Genomic DNA, 20,704 nt, shown 5'->3' on the forward strand with positions numbered 1-20,704 from the left:
TTTAATCCCCGTGGCGTCCAGAGCGACCCGACCAAATTTTAAGTTGATCGCTGGAAAGATCTAAGAAGGGTGACTTGAAATGGATTTTGAAACAATTGCACAAATTGCCCACAATATGGCTGTTTGATCCAAAATGGCTGCTTTTCCGTTGGGTTTTCGTCCACGGCTCCTATTTACTTTTTTGTTTCGTCATGGCCTGATATGACCGTATATTGATTTTTCGTGCGTGTACGTGAAAGCCGTCGTCGCGGGAAAATTGTTAAAGATGGGAATAAAAATACCAGGAAAAAGCTGCAAATAGCAGGTTAATGGCGATTAAAAAAGCGTCACGGCTTCTTCTTATTTACAGAGGTGTAAGTGGTAGGAAGTGGCGTTAGTCTTCGTCTTCTTAGAGGCTAATATTTCCACGGCTCTGTCTCTGCAGAGATTTTAACAAGGTTTACAAGATCCAGCCCGAGGACTGACTTCAGGCAACGCGGCGAGAAAACACATTATTGTGATTATAAACAGCCTTTTTAATGGAACACGCGCGTGTGAACGAGGAACACACAAATACACACTTTTACCATTTGATGATTTTTTTTTTTTTTTTTTCCCTCAAGGACATGGAGGGGAAAAAGGGGGAAATGTTGACCTCATTATGTTTGCACTGACTGTAAATGAAACGGATGAACGAGGAAGAAAAAGACTGTAAATGAGCGACGTTTTTAATCAATCTTTTTATCGAGCAGGTGAAACGAGGCGTCATCGATGAATCGATACGATAAATTACTGAGAAAATCTTAAATCCGCGGAGATTAAGACAAAGACACACAAAGCAAATGCTAAGAGATGCAAAACGAGTGCAAAGAGACGCAAAACGTGTGCTAAGAGACGCAAAGTGTGTGCAAAGAGACGCAAAACGTGTGCAAAGAGACGCAAAACGTGTGCAAAGAGACGCAAGATGAGTGCAAAGAGACAAAACACAACTCCAGAGAGACACAAAATGAGTGAAAAGACACAAAGCAAATTCAAAGAGACACAAAACGAGGACAGAGAGACACAAACGACTACAAAGAGATACGAGTGCAAAGAGGCGCAAAAGAACTCCAGAGAGACACAAAACGACCTCAAAAACGTACAAAACGACTGCTAAGCGACACAAAACGAGTGCAAAGAGATGCAAAAAGAGTGCGAAGAGACACAATATAATTCCAGAGAGACACAAAATGAGTGAAAAGAGACAAAACAAATGCAAAGAGACACAAAACGACGACAGAGAGACACAAACGACTACAAAGAGATACAAGTGCAAAGAGGCGCAAAAGAACTCCATAGAGACACAAAACGACTGCAAAAACGCACAAAACGACAGCTAAGAGACGCAAAACAAGTGCTAAAAGACACAACACAACTTCAGAGAGACACAAAATGAGTGAAAAGAGACTCCACAGAACTGCAAAGACACACAAAACCTAGGCAAAGGGACACAAAACGATGACCGAGAGAAAAGAGTGCAAAGAGGCGCAAAAGAACTCCAGAGAGACACAAAACGACTGCAAAAAACGCACAAAACGACTGCTAAGCGACACAAAACGAGTGCAAAGAGATGAAAAACGAGTGCAAAGAGATGCAAAACGAGTGCAAAGAGATGCAAAACGAGTGCAAAAGACACAAAACGAGTGCTAAGTGACACTAAACGAGTGCAAAGAGACGCAACACAACTCCAGAGAGACACAAAATGAGTGAAAAGAGACTCCACAGAACTGCAAAGACACACAAAACATGTGCAAAGAGACACAAAACGAAGACCGAGACACACAAACGACTGCAAAGAGGCGCAAAAGAACTCCAGAGAAACACAAAATGACTGCAAAAACGCACAAAACGACTGCTAAGAGACACAAAACAAGTGCAAAGAGACGCAAAACGACGCAAAACGAGTGCTAAGAGACGCAAAACGACTGCAAAAACGCACAAAACTACTGCTAAGCGACACAAAACAACTGCAAAGAGATGCAAAACGAGTGCAAAAGACACAAAACGAGTGCTAATTGACACAAAACAAGTGCAAAGACGCAAAACGACTGCAAAGTGATACAAAAGAACGCCAAAGAGACACAAAACGAAGACAGACCCTAACCCAGCAGCAACTTTATTTGTATTAATGTGACTCGTGTGTGTGTGTGTGTGTGTGTGTGTGTGTGTGTGTGTGTGTGTGTGTGTGTGTGTGTGTGTGTGTGTGTGTGTGTGTGTGTGTGTGTGTGTGTGTGTGTGTGTGTGTGTGTGTGTGTGTGTGTGTGTGTGTGTGTGTGTGTGTGTGTGTGTCCCTATGTGCGCTCTACGCTCTCATTCAAAGTGACATTTTAAGCCGTTTAGCTGTCACTCAGCAGCGCAGCAGCACAGCGTTGATGACCACCAGCACCCCCACCCATGGGGGTTTTGGTACGACCCACTGGAGCCTTGCCTGTTAATAAGGGTCCTGCCATGTCCAGTGGGGGGGGTTGACAGGCTAAGTGGCTCTCCTAGCGGGAGTGACACAGCTGAATAAGTCCAGAGTTAGTGATGTGATGTCTAATAAGATTTTAAAGGAGTGAAAAAAGAGGAGGCCGTTTAACGGAGACTCATTTCAGCCTCTTTTCTTTCCTTTTCTTCTTTTATTTTGAAGTTTTCTGCAGTGACAGAGAATCAATCACACTTGTGAATTTGAAACACATGAAAATAAAGAGTGTAGAGTCAGCTCATGTTTCTCTGCAGCTCTGATTCACAGTGCTGTATATACGGTCGTCTGCTGTATGACCTGACGTCACAAAGCTAATGACATGGAAGAAATCAACATGACAAATGATGTATTTACCATGAAAGAAAATGTGTAAAATGTGCTCGTCAGAGACTCACAACCAGTGCAAAGAGACACAAAACGAGTGCAGAGACACAAAACGAATGCAAAGAGATGCAAAACGAGTGCAAAGAGACGCAAAAGAACTCCAGAGAGATGCAGAACGAGTGCAAAGAGACACAAAAACGAGTGTAGAGACAAAACAAATGCAAAGAGACGCAAAAAACGGGCGCAAAGAGACGCAAAAGAACTCCAGAGAGACGTAAAACAAATGAAAAGAGACGCAAAACGAGTGCAAAGAGACACAAAACGATTGCAGAGACACAAAACAAAAGCAAAGAGACGCAAAAGGAGTGCAAAGAGACGCAAAAGAACTCCAGAGAGATGCAAAACAAGTGCAAAGAGACACAAAAACGAGTGTAGAGAGACACAAAAACAAGTGCAAAGAGACACAAAACGAGTGCAAAGAGACAAAACGAGTGCAAAGAGATGCAAACGAGTGCAAAGAGACGTAAAAACGAGTGCAAAGAGACGCAACTCAACTCCAAAGAGACACAACAACAGAGAGACGCAAAAGATCTCCAGAGAGACACAACACAACTGCAAAGAGACACAAAACAATAGAGAGACACAAAACGACTGCAAAGAGACGCAAAATGATTATGGAGAGACACAGAATAACTCCAAAGAGACACGAGTGCAAAGAGACGCAAAAGAACTCCAGAGAGATGCAAAACTAGTGCAAAGAGACACAACAAATGCAGAGACGCAAAACGAGTGAAAAAAGATGCAAAACGAGTGCTAAGAGACGCAAAAACGAGTGCAAAAAGACGCCACGCAACTCCAAAGAGACACAACTGCAAAGAAACAAAACAACCATAGAGGGACGCAAAACAAATGCAAAGAGACGCAAAAGAACTCCAGAGAGACACAACGACAGAGACACACAAAAGAACTACATTAAGACGCTAAACAAGTGCTAAGAGACACAAAACGACGACAAAGAGACACTATGCAGCGACTGGACGTCACAGAACATACAGACCATTGTTTTTATGAGAAGAACGTTTCCTCCGTTGTAAAAACGTACACAAACCAGATTAAAAAAACCATGGTTTGGATGAAGATTAAATCTCATTTAACAACCACTGTGAGTGCAGACCTTCAGGACGTATGTGTTTCACTTAGAAATTGGATCAAAACGCTCAGTAAAATGCGCTTTTATTGAGGCACGGTGACCTGCAACATGTTTAAAACATGTTTACGAACGGAACTAAAGAGCATTAAACAGAGCAGACATTTGTCCAGCGGTAAATCACGTCTAAAAATGAGATTAGTGGACAACAGAGCGCTGCACACCTCCTCAATCCCTGGGATTATGGGTCTCTTTAAGGGAGGACTTCCTTCAGGCTGCTTGGTTTCATGCCGTTTGGACGTGTGTGTGTGTGTGTGTGTGTGTCTGTGTGTGTGTCTGGACGGTTGGTTGGCAGAGCAGCCGGCTGGACCAAACACACACACACACACACACACACACACACATAAGAACATCTGTGACTTTAATCCTCTGCAAACTTCAAATGTGTCTCCTGTATGTGTGTGTGTGTGTTCTTGTACTTGCGGCATACTGAGGACCAGTGAGGGTTTTTAACCAACAAAGTGAGGTCATTTTCACAAAGTGAGGACATTTTGGTCCGGTCCTCACTTTGTTTTCATTCAAATCACTTCCTTAGGTTGTAAACGTGTTTATCTCTCATTTTAACAGAGGTCCTCAATTTTGTACAAAAACCTGTTTTCCAGCCCTTTTTGCCCTCTGGGGCTCCACCTGCAGACATGTTATGGTACTGCACCCAGTGGTTTTTACAGAGGTCATTCATGAAGTAATTTGTATTTGTGTTGATTCATGAAGTGGAAATGCTGGTCCTCACTTTGTCAGCACTTGTACGCGGTCCTCAGTTTGCAGCAAGTACAAGAATGTGTGTGTGATCCAAAAGCTTCAAGAAGCTGTTTGTGCTTTTTTGTAAAATGCTTGAAATGAGCAGGGAGGTAAAAACAAATAAAAAGTATTTGTCCAAACTCAAATTAAACATTCGATGTCATCATATTGCATTTTCTATAACATTTAAAGATAAAAACGACACCTGAACACGGACACAGATTGAACGATGAGGCTCCAGATTGTCGTGTGTGTGAATCATTTGCTGCCACATTTAACCTGATTCTTATGCGTTAATGCCGTTTATTACACGCTCAGTCAAACTGGGACTAAAGTGATTGCTTTGAAATTGCTTCAAAAGTTCGTATTGGGCTATGATTGAGACGTTATTTTATTCATGACATGAGTTTTGTATCTTAAAATCAAACTTAAAAACTCGAAATCTAATCCATGCTTTTATTCTCACTGCTCTCTTTATGCCAGATTGGCTATTTTAACATCATCAACAGACCTTGTAGTCCAAAGGTTTGTATACACTGCAAAAAATAGGAAATATAGGCCAGAAAGGAGACAAAAGTAACCAAAATAATAAATCACAAGGTAAACTTTATTATTATTATTATTATTATGTCTCGTCTCTGCTGTTTTTCACTCATTCAGAAACATTTGTTACAAACATTAAAAAAAAGAAACAGTCAAAACAGAATCTGTCGTCACACAGGGTTTAATTTGTCACGTCTGAGTTTCATTAGTTACATGAGTAACGTAGCAAATGCAACATGGAGTTGCATCAGTTACATTAGTTACATGAGCTACAAAAGTTACATGAGCTACAAAAGTTACATGAACTACAAAAGTTACATTAGTTACATGAGCTACAAAAGTTACATGAACTACAAAAGTTACATTAGTTACATGAGCTACAAAAGTTACATGAGCTACAAAAGTTACATTAGTTACATGAGCTACAAAAGTTACATGAGCTACAAAAGTTACATTAGTTACATGCGCTACAAAAGTTACATGAGCTACAAAAGTTACATGAACTACAAAAGTTACATTAGTTACATGAGCTACAAAAGTTACACTAGTTACATGAGCTACAAAAGTTACACTAGTTACATGAGCTACAAAAGTTACATGAACTACAAAAGTTACATTAGTTACATGAGCTACAAAAGTTACATGAGCTACAAAAGTTACATGAACTACAAAAGTTACATTAGTTACATGAGCTACAAAAGTTACATGAGCTACAAAAGTTACATTAGTTACATGAGCTACAAAAGTTACATGAACTACAAAAGTTACACTAGTTACATGAGCTACAAAAGTTACATTAGCTACATGTAGGTAACAAGTTACACTAGTTACATGAACTACAAAAGTTACATTAATTAAATGAGTTACATTAGTTACATGCGTTACACTAGTTACAAGAGTAACGTAGCAAATGTAACAGACAGGAAATCACATCAATAACACACGTTAATTTAGTTACAATACGTGAAGTCAGATTATGTTTGTTAGCTGATATAGTGAAAGTTACATTTCTCACATTAGTTACTTAACCGACTGTTGAGTTACATCAGATTTAGAAGTTACAAGTTACACAGCAACTATGTCACGTGCTGTAAATCAAATACATCAAATACATTCAAAGTAATCTTTTGCCTCAGTTACTGCGTCGGTTACAACAGATCCCACCTGACGTCCACAGTCGAGGTGATTTCCAGGTGATTTCCAGGCGATTTCCAGGTCTTTTTCCAGGTCTTTGTTCAGGCGAGAGTTCCCTGACTTTGATCAAGTGGTCCTGAACATTTCACAAACGTGCTGTCACTACTGTTGAAGTGTCGAGAACCACTGGACCCAAGAGGAATGTCCTGTCAGCAACGACACCGCCTCGCCGCTTTTCCACCTTATAACCTCCGCGAGAACCTGACCAACCGGTGGGGGGAGACGGGGTGAGGGGCGTGGCCTCCTGCTGACACACCTGGGCCGAGTGTGGATGTGGACTCACCTGCTGCACCTGTTCCTCCGCTCTGATGGAATTTCAAGCGGCTCCACCTGAGGTTTCGCTGAACAACGTGAACCGGCCCGCGTTTAGCTAACAGGTTTTCCACCAATCACACTCACGCTCGCCTAGCATCCGATAAGATTGTGTTTGTGACCTCTGCCTCTGAGGAGGAGGTTGATCTTTACATAATAAAGAAGAGTTTTACAAGAATTTTTTTGAATTTTTAGATCGATACACAACGCACTGAAGCTGAAATTCACCCCAGTATATTTGCGCAAGCGAAAAAAACCAGAATCTGCCTAGGCCGGTAGGGGTGAAAGGAAAAAATTAGGGGACAGAGAGATAAGGTGAGAGGAAGACATAGCATTACAATGTCATTTATATGAGCAGTAGCATAAAAATTAGCTTATACTGACGTTTAAATTTAAATTATAGCATAATAATGCTAACCCTAATATGGTTCCTGCAGCCAAGGAGTCACAGGTAGTCACAGAATTTGTCTGTTTTGGGGTTTTTTTGTGTGTGTGATGGTGAGGTTATCACCAAAGTGTGTTCCCGTTCAATTTGGTAAGATTCTACCCACTAACTTGGTGGGGACTCGAACCTGTAACCCTCCTATTGCAGACTGAAGGAGCCACACCCTGTTTACAAAATATCTGCACTTATTGACTATTAAAGGTGCATTATGTAATAAATCTAAAGCAACTGGCGATAAAATCTTTACTAATATGTCACAGAGACTCAGGAATTCACCAACAACAACAGTACAGACAAAATATTTGCATTAAAAAAATACATTTCGCAGACTGCAAATCACGTTTATGCTTTGTAATCACGTTTCGGCGTCATGTGGCGCCACCTACCGCCGTCTACCGATCATTGCTGTCGGTAGAGTCTCAGGTGCCGAGCGACCACGGGTTGCCAGTTACGTCAGAAAACGGAACCTAAAAAGACCTCCGTGTTTTGAATTTGAGTGTAGTAAGCGTTTAGGCCACATTGTTACATATGGCGCCTTTAACTATTTGCACTTTTCGGGGGGTTAGATGTCTCACTCAATTCCGTCTCATGAGCACCACACTTTTTCAACGACAACAAAGCGACTCTGATCTCCTCTGTCCCCCGTTTTGTTTTCCTTTCACCGCAACCGGGCGAGGCAGATGGGCCGCACAACTTGGAGTCTGGGTCTGTTCAGTGTGAATTGTTGGGTTTTCGCTTCTCTCTGTAACATCGTAAAAGGTTTTTACGTTACGATGAGATAATGTATGTTGCGATTCGGCGAAATACAAATAAAATTGAACTGAATTGAAGTTCCCCGTCACAAACGAGTGGCAAAACTATACGAAATGTGGTACGTGTTCCAGATTATCTGGATCTGAGCCAGATTAGAGATTATTTGCTGGTTTATAAAACAAGTTTCTGTCATTTGTCAGTTGTGGGGATAAATAGTCCACAATTTCAAGAATACTGAGATTTTGACACTTGTACGATCCCCTCAAAGATGTTTTTCAGGCCTGTGAATGCACGCTAAACAAGTAACACTTTTATATCCCACGTGCTTCTCAGACTTGAACTCATCGCGCAACTTAGCCGGATTTCTTTTGTCTCCGTCGCGTTGTTGTTGTTGCTTCACAGGACCTGGGTGTGTTCAGGTGAAGAGGAAGTCGAGCAGGTTTGTTGCTCGGCTTCATTCCTCTGCAGACAAACCTGCCGATCCTTATTATTATTAGCATCGCGCAGCAGCAGCAGCAGCATCATCATCACGCAGCTCGGTTCACGCCTGTGCATACCTGCACCTGCCACGTCTGCATCTGTTAAGATAATAAATCAAAATTTGAAGGATTGGCAGAGGATCAAAAAACCAACTTTATTCCTGCAAAAAAAAAGTGCTTTTTACGATTCAAAAACGACGAATGGGACTCAGTACGTCATGATTTTAAAACAATAAATGGGCTTTTAATGGAGTGTGGACACATTTAAAGTGGAAAGTGGAAGCTGAAAAGTTGTTGTTCCACCGCTTTGTGAGAAAATATGCGTGGAATGGCCCTTTAGACGCCACTTCCCTTCAGTGTTTACGCTCATTTTCGCACGTACGTGTTTTATTGATCGTGATATTGTTACGAGACGGGAAAACTCACGGAAAGAAAACTTTAAAACAGAACTTTTTCTTTTTTTTTTTTTTTTTTTAAAGCAGCTCTTTGGTTTCTCTCAGAGTGACAGAGAGAGTAGAAACTGAGAGGAGGTCTCACTCTGATGGAAATGAAGTGCACCGACAGGTTTGGAGGAGCTGGACTCGCCTCACTGGTTTTATATGATAATGAAATAAGACGTAACAATGACTTCTTTAGACTTTAAACACAAATAAGTTTGTGTTAAACAAGTGAACCTAATAAAGTGGGTGGTTAATGATTCTTCTTTTTGAGCATTTATTTACTATAAATGTTCAAAAAAAGGGAAATTAAACGGATTGAAAGTCAAACTTTTCTGTTCACACTCGCAACACATTTTAAACCAGTCGGTATTTACACGAGTGGACGTGAATTTTTAGTCATAATACACATATACACATGTGTATATGTACATAATACACAATACACATACACAAAACTCAAAAAGGAACAATACAAAACAAGCAGAGCAAATAAAAATGACGATAAATTGAAAAAGAAGCAAAAACAATAAGACAAGTGATGATATCACATAAAGATAAGGCTGTAAAAAAATAAATAAAGGGATTTTTATTTCTTTTTAAAAAGTGATTTAAACAAATTCACAGATCCTGTAGATCAGTGGTTCCCAAAGTCTGGCTCTGGACCCACAAATGGGTCGCGGGACATTGTCTTTGGGTCCCAAAACTTTAAGATTTCTGTGTATGTTTCTTAAAAACATGCAATAAATGAAGTTAGTTAGTTAATAATGAATTAGGTTGGTAACACGAACAGATATGGGTTGTAAATCGGACGCTACATTAAACTGCTGCAGGTTCGAGCCCTGAAGGGCGAAAGCATAATCCGGCATTTTTGGGATTAAAGTAAACATTTCCCTCCCCTCTAAGCCTGGGGCTGATCTCGTACTCGAACTCGTTGCCGTTGCCGTTTCATCGCGTTCTCAGAGAGTGATCAGAGGAGGATGAAAAACCAAAACGTTCCTGTCAAAAAAAAACCTGCAAACATTCACCACGTTAGAGAAGAATAAACCACACAGGGTTTACGGGGGTCGCTCGACCGAACTGAATATTCCCGTGGTTATTCTGCCGCGCAGGGGGGGGGAAGACGAGTCTACGGAGTGTGTGAGCTGCGTGATCGACAGGCCGTGACGAGGCGCCTCTCATTCACCATCTGCACCCCCGAAACTTTCTGATCCGATCAATCAGAGACTTTCACCCGGGAAACGGGAATGTCGAGGAAAACACGACGCGCTTCCCTGGTTTTACACCAACGCAAGACGGACGAGCGCGATCGATCGATGGATGGATCCTCGGCCTCGTCTGGAAAACACGACAGCAGGCAACGGCTGAATCGCCAACTCTGCGTTTACCGCAGTCTTCGTTTACATAAACTATAAACCTCTGGATGTCATGACTCAGTTCGCCTCCCGCCACCATGTTGGCAGGAAAAACTCTTTGTTTTTGCACTTTAAATCCACAGAAATTGAGAAATTTATCGCAGGACGTTAATAACAGAATATACCTGACCCTTATACTGCCCCCTGGTGGTGTTCACGAGTGTTATTTTTGTGTATAAAGCTCTGGATGTCATGTGACTCGGTTTTCCTGCCACTGCCGCCATGTTGGCAGGAAAAACGCTTTGTTTTTGCACTTTAAATCCACAAAAATTGAGAAATTTATCGTAGGACGTGACAGACTGAATATACCTGACCCTTATACTGCCCCCTGGTGGTGTTCACGAGTGTTTTTTTTTGGTGTATAAAGCTCTGGATGTCATGTGACTCAGTTTGCCTGCCGCCGCCGCCATGTTGGCAGGAAAAACCGCTTTGTTTTTGCACTTTAAATCCACAAAAATGGAAAAATTCATTGTGGGACGTGACAGACTTAATATACCTGACCATTATACTGCCCCCTGGTGGTGTTCGTGAGTGTTTTTTTGGTGCATAAACCTCTGGATGTCATGACTCAGTTCGCCTGCCGCCGCCGCCATGTTGGCAGGAAAAACGCTTTGTTTTTGCACTTTAAATCGACAAAAATGGAGAAATTTATCGTAGGACGTGACAGACTGAATATACCTGACCCTTATACTGCCCCCTGGTGGTGTTCGTGAGTGTTTTTTTGGTGCATAAACCTCTGGATGTCATGACTCAGTTCGCCTGCCGCCGCCGCCATGTTTGCAGGAAAAAACGCTTTGTTTTTGCACTTTAAATCCACAGAAATTGAGAAATTTATCACAGGATGTTAATGACAGAATATACCTGACCCTTATACTGCCCCCTGGTGATTTTCAAGAGTCTGTTTTTTGATGTATAAAGCTCTGGAAGTCATGTGAGGCAGTTTGCTTACACCGCCATGTTGGCAGGAAAAATATGAATGACACCTGTGCTGGTTTCAAGGGTTTTTAAGAGTTCTTTGTGCACTTTAAATCCACGTCCATTGAGAAATTTATTGCAGGACGTGACAGACTGAATATACCTGACAATTATACTGCCCCCTGGTGGTGTTCACGAGTCTGTTTTTGGTGTATAAAGCTCTGGAAGTCATGTGACTCAATTTTCCTGCCGCCGCCGCCATGTTGGCAGGAAAAAACGCTTTGTTTTTGCACTTTAAATCCACAAAAATGGAAAAATTCATTGTGGGACGTGACAGACTTAATATACCTGACCATTATACTGCCCCCTGGTGGTGTTCGTGAGTGTTTTTTTGGTGCATAAACCTCTGGATGTCATGACTCAGTTCGCCTCCCGCCACCATGTTGGCAGGAAAAACGCTTTGTTTTTGCACTTTAAATCCACAAAAATTGAGAAATTTATCGTAGGACGTGACAGACTGAATATACCTGACCCTTATACTGCCCCCTGGTGGTGTTCACGAGTGTTTTTTTTTGGTGTATAAAGCTCTGGATGTCATGTGACTCAGTTTGCCTGCCGCCGCCGCCATGTTGGCAGGAAAAACCGCTTTGTTTTTGCACTTTAAATCCACAAAAATGGAAAAATTCATTGTGGGACGTGACAGACTTAATATACCTGACCATTATACTGCCCCCTGGTGGTGTTCGTGAGTGTTTTTTTGGTGCATAAACCTCTGGATGTCATGACTCAGTTCGCCTGCCGCCGCCGCCATGTTGGCAGGAAAAACGCTTTGTTTTTGCACTTTAAATCCACAGAAATTAAGAAATTTATCGTAGGACGTGACAGACTGAATATACCTGACCCTTATACTGCCCCCTGGTGGTGTTCACGAGTGTTTTTTTTGGTGTATAAAGCTCTGGATGTCATGTGACTCAGTTTTCCTGCCGCCGCCGCCATGTTGGCAGCAAAAACGCTTTGTTTTTGCACTTTAAATCCACAGAAATTGAGAAATTTATCGCAGGATGTTAATGACAGAATATACCTGACCCTTATACTGCCCCCTGGTGATTTTCAAGAGTCTGTTTTTGATGTATAAAGCTCTGGAAGTCATGTGAGGCAGTTTGCTTACACCGCCATGTTGGCAGGAAAAATATGAATGACACCTGTGCTGGTTTCAAGGATTTTTAAGAGTTCTTTGTGCACTTTAAATCCACGTCCATTGAGAAATTTATCGCAGGACGTGACAGACTGAATATACCTGACCCTTATACTGCCCCCTGGTGGTGTTCACAAGTTTTTTTTTCGGTGTATAAAGCTCTGGAAGTCATGTGACTCGGTTTTCCTGCCGCCGCCGCCATGTTGGCAGGAAAAACGCTTTGTTTTTGCACTTTAAATCCACAAAAATTGAGAAATTTATCGTAGGTCGTGACAGACTGAATATACCTGACCCTTATACTGCCCCCTGGTGTTGTCCACGAGTGTTTTTTTGGTGTATAAAACTCTGGAAGTCATGTGACTCGGTTTTCCTGCCGCCGCCGCCATGTTGGCAGGAAAAACGTTTTGTTTTTGCACTTTAAATCCACAGAAAAATAGAGAAATTTATCGCAGGACCTGACTACATACTGAACATACTTGACCGTTATACCGCCCCCCGGTGATGTTCACGAGTACAGCCGCAGTGGACATTGTTCCAGATCGGCAGTATGACGACGCTTACGCATCGCGATAAAATGAGACGGAAAATAAGTTAAGCTAGCATCCAGATTCGCAGATTCCCGATCAGCAGTTAAGTTGTTTTTCGTAGCCAACGCAACGTTAGCCCTGCTTCCTTTCAACCCGGCCTTCAAAATAAGAGCGACTGACATTTTTAGGCGTTTTTTTAACTACTTCCTGTATTATTGTATCATGAATGTATCGTTAAGTTGCGTAGGCGGCCATTTTGGACCACCGTGTTGTTACAGGAGCCCACAGTGGACAAACTAGACGTCTTTTGAGCTACGCTGCTAGCTGAAGGCTACAAATACAATAGTTTGTTGTTGAAACATCACGGAGCACTTTGTGTCCTCGCTTGGCTTTTTTTCCTCCAATTGCTCCAAAAAAAACTGGGAAAGTAGACGACGTCTGTGAGTACTTTGAGTACTTTCAGAGCACTTTGAGCTGCAGGAAACAACATTTTAAGGCCTCTCGTAGCTTCATTTGTGACTGTGCCGAGGAGGTGAACGGTCGCTCTGACCCGAACCGACTGTTCCACTTATTTCCTTTTCCATCGCCGCAAATCCACTCTCGGGCCAAACGCTCTCAAAGCGAGAGAGTGACCCCACGCTGTCAAAGCTCTGGGTTTTGGAGGAAGTTTGAGAGAATGATCTTCAGACCTCGTGATTTTTGTTGTTGTTCCTTTGGCCTCTGTGTCACTGTCACAGTGTTTAGCCAACGTTATGTGAAAGCAGCAGCTTCGTCTAATCCTCGTCATGTGACGCTAAGACTCTCTCGCACTGGAAACGAGTGGATTTACTTTAGGATTTGCGTGAAAACCACCGGGGGGAATCCAATCCAGTCGTATATTACGCCGAAAAGACGCCAGGATTTCCCTTAGAACGTCTTAGAAATGCAACGTCGACGTTTGTTTCGTCAAAATGTGAAAAGTTAAACATAAACGACACAAACAAGGAAGTTGGGAGGGAAAGAAAGAAATTCACTTGAACAAGTGGGGGTGAAAAAATTGCTGAAACATCCAGTCATGTGTCATTATGTCCACCAGATGGCAGCATTTAGCTGTGTTCAGTTCCAGTACATGATCACTGCCTCTTCCTAGTGAATATTTGTACTTGTAAATCACATTTATACCTCCATATTTTCACATTTACATTAACACAGAGTGGGTTACACGTGTAGACCAGCAGGTGGCAGTATGTGGAAAGACATCATTTTTGGACATGTTTGCTTTATCTTTTTCACTCATTCGCTTATATTATTATTATTATTATTATTATTATTATTTATTATACTTATTCACACTTATAGCAACTTTGTCTATTAACATGTTTGTTTTTCCTAATTTTTTAATGTTTTTATGGCACATTTTTCTTCTTTTTTTAATATTATATATTATATTATATTTAATATAAGTTTTCTGTCCTCTAGTGTGTCTGTACGAGTTGCCATGGGCAACAGGGGGGTGTGTTTATAAATTTGCATATCAATAAAAAATGTTTGAATGTGATTTTCTTTGTTTTGTTTTTAATAATTTGACTCCCCGTGGTTCTCAAACTGCGGTGCGCGTACCTCCAGGGGTACGTGAGCTCCCTCCGGTGGTCCTTGGGTGGTATAGTAGCGTAATTTTGTAGAAAATGAAACGGATCGCCACAAACAAATTACGCCTCGGGTTCCGAGCTCTGCAGCTGTATACGCGCAAACGCTCCCTCGGGTCAGGTATGATAGTTTTGTCTTAACTTAGCCTGTCCCCCCCCAAAAAAACAAGGTTACGTACTGCAGCTTTAAAGTGTGCGATGTTACTTTAAACCCACTGTGTCTCCGCTGTGTGACCTCCTGCTGACCCTGAGCACAACATGTATTATATATAACTGTGTGTGTGTGTGTGTGTGGGGGGGGGGGGTTATGAAAACACACAGCGTCTGCCAGCACTGACAGACTAATATTAAATCTCTCGCTCTCGCTATATACGGTCATTTACGTCGACTTCTGAGCCACAAATGAGACGATCGCTCATCACAGGACACGAAACAATGCAAAGAACTTTTCCGTGGGGTTTCCCGGGAGGGCGCAGGACTCCAGGGGCGGGTTGTCATAATCGAATGTCCGATGCTAAAAATTACGTTAAAAATTTTTTTTTACAAACGGACTGATTAGCGTCGAAACGACAGAGATCGTTAAAAAAAAAGGTACGAAAAGTAATTTTTAATTTTATTTTTGTTCATAAAAATTTGCAAATTAACAAATTCAATCAGATTTTTTTTTTTTTTTTTTTTTTAATTAAAAGATTGTCTATAAGTTGTGGTGTGATAAAAGGACGTATTGCACATTCTTATACACGTTCTAATATAGTAATGGAAGGAAACTGGTGAAATGCTAATCCGTATCCAGATCACTATCTAAATCTAATAATCGTGTCTTTCTTGGGTAAACTCCTTATATGGACATCCTGGGGGCGTGTGTGTTTAAAGGTCACATGTTCGGGCTTTACAGAAATGTGTTTTGGCGTTTTTATATCACGTGTTTAACCAAACAACTGCACGAAAAAGAGCATTTTTGATTTAGTTTTGTTCATAAAGTAGTTTTAATTGTTGGTGAAGTTACGTCTTGAACATCCCTCACCTGACTCCTCCCTCGCCTGACTCCTCCCTCACCTGACTCCTCCCTCTTCCGAGTGTGTCGGAGAAACGACGTAGCCGTCAGTTAGCGTCAAAACCCGGAAGACATTTAGTTTCGTTTAGTTTCTCCTTTGTGGGCTCACGTAGGGAATCATTCGAACATTTTTTAATGAATCCTAATCCTGAATCCTCACCATGTCTTCCTTGGGTAAACTCCTTATATGGACATCCTGGGTGCGTGTGTGTTTAAAGGTCACATGTTCGGGCTTTAGAAAAAAAAATAGTTTTTGTGTTCTTATATCGCTTGTTTACAAAAAAAAAGGCACAAAATAGAGCAATTTTGATTAAGTTTTGTTAAATTTTGCAGCCTCTGTTTACACGTTTTAACGCAGTAATGGAAGAAAAGTGGTTTCAAAGTTTCGACGTAGCCTTCAGTTAGCGCCAGAAGATGTCGAGTTTAGTTTGTCCTTTGCGGGCTACCGTACAAACACGATCTCACGTGGGTTAATCATTTCTTTTAAACCCTAAATCTAACCATCATGTCGTCCTTTACTTTGGGCCAAAAAACCCGCTCGGCGTAGCTTTTGTCTGGATTCCGAACGAAGATCGGATGACTCCTCATGTGGAGCAGGAGAAGAAAAAGTGATGTTTTCGTAACCTATGGACGACGTGTCGGCTGCATAATAAAAGTATGGAACGAAAGCGAGGGCTGATGGGAAATATGTGAGCAGCGCTCGTCGCGGGGTGGACGATGAGATCAGATTTTTTTTCGAGTGTTTTCATTCGCGCGTCAGTTCTGTTTGAGCAAACATGCCGTTGAATGTTTTTAGAAATAATCCAGTTTAATAGTCTGAGGTCAGAACACACACACACACACACACACACATTCCGCATAGTTGTGCTTTAAATATCAAATATAAAACACGTTGTTTTTATGCTTTATTTTGATTTGAATCGCTGACATTGAGAGAGACGGAGAGCAGGAACAGTTGTGTCATCGTTGTAAGACGGTTGTTATAGTTACACTAATGATAATAATAATAATAATGAGATGTTTAAATGTTGTGTTCACACACACACACACACACACACACACACACATACACACACACAGGTCATAAGTCAAAAGGCCTTGAATGGCAGGAAGGGAGTGGACTTGTTCGTTCTCGACTTCGCTGTAATATATGGTGTGAACTGCTTTCGTGGCCACTGAGCTGTGTCTACATCTCACACACACACACATGTGCACCACACACACACAGACACACACATATACAAACACAGACACAGACACACACACACACACAATCACCGAGTGCAAACATTTAATCTTCTCATCAGCAGACCTGGGCAGCTCCGTGAGCTTCCTTCCCTGCAATGACATGACTTGTCTGAGGTGTGTGTGTGTGTGTGTGTGTGTGTGTGTGTGTAATATATGTGAATGTGTGTGTGGTGTGTGTGTGTGTGTGTGTGTGTCCACACCTTTAGTTCCTGGAGACTAAAACAAATCAAAAACAGACCCATGATGAAATGATGTTTTCTTTTCTGTCTGAATGTGATTCATGGCAAATTTGATATATATATGTATGCATATATATATGTTTATGTATGTATATGTATGTATATGTATGTATATGTATGTATGTATATGTATATATGTATGTATGTATATGTATATGTATATATGTATATATATGTATGTATGTATATATGTATGTATATATGTATGTATGTATGTATGCATATATGTATATATATATATATATATATGTTTATGTATGTATATATATGTATGTATATGTATGTATGTATATGTATAAATATATATGTATGTATATATGTATGTATATATGTATGTATATATGTATATGTATATATATATGTTTATGTATGTATATATATGTATGTATATGTATGTATATATGTATATGTATGTATATATGTATGTATATATGTATGTATATATGTATGTATATGTATGTATATATGTATATATAGGTATGTATGTGTATGTATGTATGTATATATGTATATGTGTATATGTATATGTATATGTGTATATGTATATGTGTGTATGTATATATGTATATGTATATATATATATGTATATGTATATATGTATATGTATATGTATATATATATGTATGTGTATATATATATGTATGTGTATATATATATGTATGTGTGTATATATATATATATGTATGTGTATATATATAAATGTATGTGTATATATATACACCAACACAGACTTGATAAGAAACTGCGTTCATAGTCGACAGACAGTATACTTTATTTATTTAATACTTTATAGGATACAAAAATACGGATCACAGTGTAACTTTTTGTTGTTGCAAAAGATGGAAAACTGCAGGGTTGAAAAATAACGTTTAATAAATTATATAGTTCATATCTGACATAAGAATACAGAGACATCATTCATTAATACAAAAAAAAATTTTTTTTAAAACAAATTGTCAAATCGAGTGTTGACGTATTTCCAGTCTCTCCTTCCTTCAGTTCTCGGCCTCCAGCATCAGTCGCTCTCGTTAAAAATGTCCTCACAGCAAAGTCAGTGCATTTCCCACCTTCAAAATCTCCAGAGTTTCCTCTTCCGCGCAAAATCAAATCACTCAGAAAGTTCCCCCTCCTCCCCTTCGAGTCCAATGGGAGGAAACCCGCGACCCCACAGAGTCTGCTGATTAGCGTCTCGTTAGCTCACCGCGGTCCGCTAGTCCAGTCGTCTCCAGTGCGACGGTACGCAGCGACACACCTCCTCGCTGAAGAAGAACCCTGGCTCGCACCTTCGCCTCCTGACCTCGCAGGGAGGCCTCAGGCAACTGCCAAAAAGAAAAAAACTTGAATTTAGCTTCATCGCTAACGGCGTCACTGAGATACTTCCACTTCCTGATGCTCTTATTTGTTGGAATGTCACGATCTCGACTGTAAATCAAAATATCGATCAAAACATTGTTACGATCTTGTGTTGTGGTTGTAGCCATTGTAGCCCCGACTACACGTTAGCTTCTCCCGCTAACCCGAAGCTGCTGCCAACTAACACCACGGCTAAAACCACGGCAACTGCTGATTTGGGAGACGGATCTACGGAATTCGAACCCCGTCCCCGCTGCTCTGAAATCCCCCGAAATCAAATATTGATTGATCAAAAGGTGAAATTGATGAAAGGGAATTTTAACTCGCGCTGTGCCCACATATCTAGGCTTCAACTGACTTAGCATCGCGCGCAAGATTGAAACCTGTCGAGTGAATCAACGGCGTAATACGCTGAGGGGTCGGAAGGTAAATCACGGCGTCGTCGGCGTATCGATTGAGCGCAAATAACGACGATAATTAACAAACACGGGAAGCAGAGAGAATTTTGATCGGAACCAAAGGAATGAAGGATATTGACCTTTCAAATAAACCTCTCGTCTCTTCTTTTTCAATCAGAATGGGAATTAAATTAGTTATTATGATATAAAAACCAATTATCCGAGACTAAACTAGACAAGTCTGTGCTATGGAGATGGAGAATTGAATTGTGACCTTAAAAACGACTTAACGACTACTTATATCTATTCTATTTCTTTCTTTTTAAATGTAAGTTTGAACACGTATGTGCGGAAAACAACATTTATTTCAGATCCTCACGACTTCACGATGAACAGAACAGTATTTTTACAAAGCCAAAAAAAGAGAGATTTCTTTTTTTTTTTGTTGCCCCTGGAACTACGTCGAGTACATTTTGTTGGCAAAGTGCCCAGAAAAACAACACCGTCGGAGCGTTAACATATCGCGTTCGCAAACGCCGACTTCCTGACCCGAGCCTAGCGCAAAAAAAAAAACGGAAAGGCAACAGAACGAAGTAAACGTCATCCTCCGGGGACCGCGGACGTCTGCGCGCATTTCGCGGTCGTCCGTCTCACGGTTCAATTGTTTCGCGGAGGCGGACTGACTAAATAACACTGACATCCCCCCCCCCACCACCCCCGCCCCCCCCCCCCCGAGTCACACTGCTAACATGTCAAAAACACACACACGGATTGGTTTTAGCATTAATCCAAGAACTGGATACCTACAGTGTAAAAATAAAAGAAGGGGAAATAATCTTCTGGGGAACATGAGTCACATGAGCCTCCTTACACGGGTTTGAAAAACAGTAATTAGTAGCAAAAAAGCTAACATTTACGAGGGGGTTTATGGCCAGAAAGTGAATATACGACCCATAAATATGCTTGAATAAGTGTGTAAACACGGTCAAATAAATGTTTGATTTTTGCAGCCTCGGAATAAAGGTGCGTTCCATTTGTAATCGGAAACCCGACATGGCTTCCGCCACGCAAACAATGCTACTTTTACCGCTAATAGCAATTCTGTCGTATTTGTAAATCTGGTATTTCTAACAATGGCTATTATAAACATTTTAAAACCTATTATAAAACAATAATAAGCCCAGTTAGCTTAATTGGCGGTAGGTAGCCTTGGAGGCTAGCAACAGCTAGCTCACTTTCTTACATTTAACAGGCCGAAACACAACAAACCTGGCTTTAAAAGTGTTAATAGTGTACTTGTATTCCTTCTTGTCACTTCTGTTTGTTGTCTTTTATCTTCATATTCCCTGAACCCGGGTCCGTCAACGCTAACGCTAACGCGCCGCGTAAAAAGTGAAGTTATAACGGTGTAATGATGCGATCTGCAGGTTGTCGCCAACACATGATTGAGAGCCTTCACAAACGCTAACTGCTTTCTAATGTGTTCCCGGGGGGGTCAGAGGTGAAAGCTAAGGTTTGGATTTCACCGCCAGTCTTCACACGACTTGGGTGATTAACGGCAGCTCACAAACCCGACCGCGGGTCCACGGGCGTTAGTCGCAGTCGGAACCGTCGCGAGGCGCGCGATCCGCGCCGCTTCCTCGCTGTCGGCGGCGGACGACGGAATACTTGGGGCGCGGATAGTTAACGACAACCTACGATGAACCCCGCGCGAAAGAGAACTCCTTCAAACAAACGCCAGATCCCAGACACTAGATTCCTACGGCTGCGTTGTACTCATAAATCACCCTCAAACGGGGTCACGAAGGGTCAGGAGAGGGA

The 20,704-nt window shown here is 41.3% G+C and overlaps 1 protein-coding gene across 1 annotated transcript in view; it reads right to left on the reverse strand.

Moving 5' to 3' along the window:
- Window positions 1-18,342: 18,342 nt before the first annotated feature.
- Window positions 18,343-20,704, reverse strand: part of vegfc (vascular endothelial growth factor c) — a gene marked incomplete at both ends in the record, with an annotated part of 34,786 nt that continues 32,424 nt past the window's right edge. The window contains one exon of the mRNA XM_083905569.1: window positions 18,343-18,451. Coding sequence (XP_083761695.1) covers window positions 18,343-18,451 — 109 coding nt within the window. The remainder of the gene's footprint in view (window positions 18,452-20,704) is intronic.

The sequence above is a fragment of the Microchirus variegatus genome (genome assembly GCF_963457635.1).
Source record: "Microchirus variegatus genome assembly, chromosome: 19".
NCBI classification, from domain to species: Eukaryota; Metazoa; Chordata; class Actinopteri; order Pleuronectiformes; family Soleidae; genus Microchirus; species Microchirus variegatus.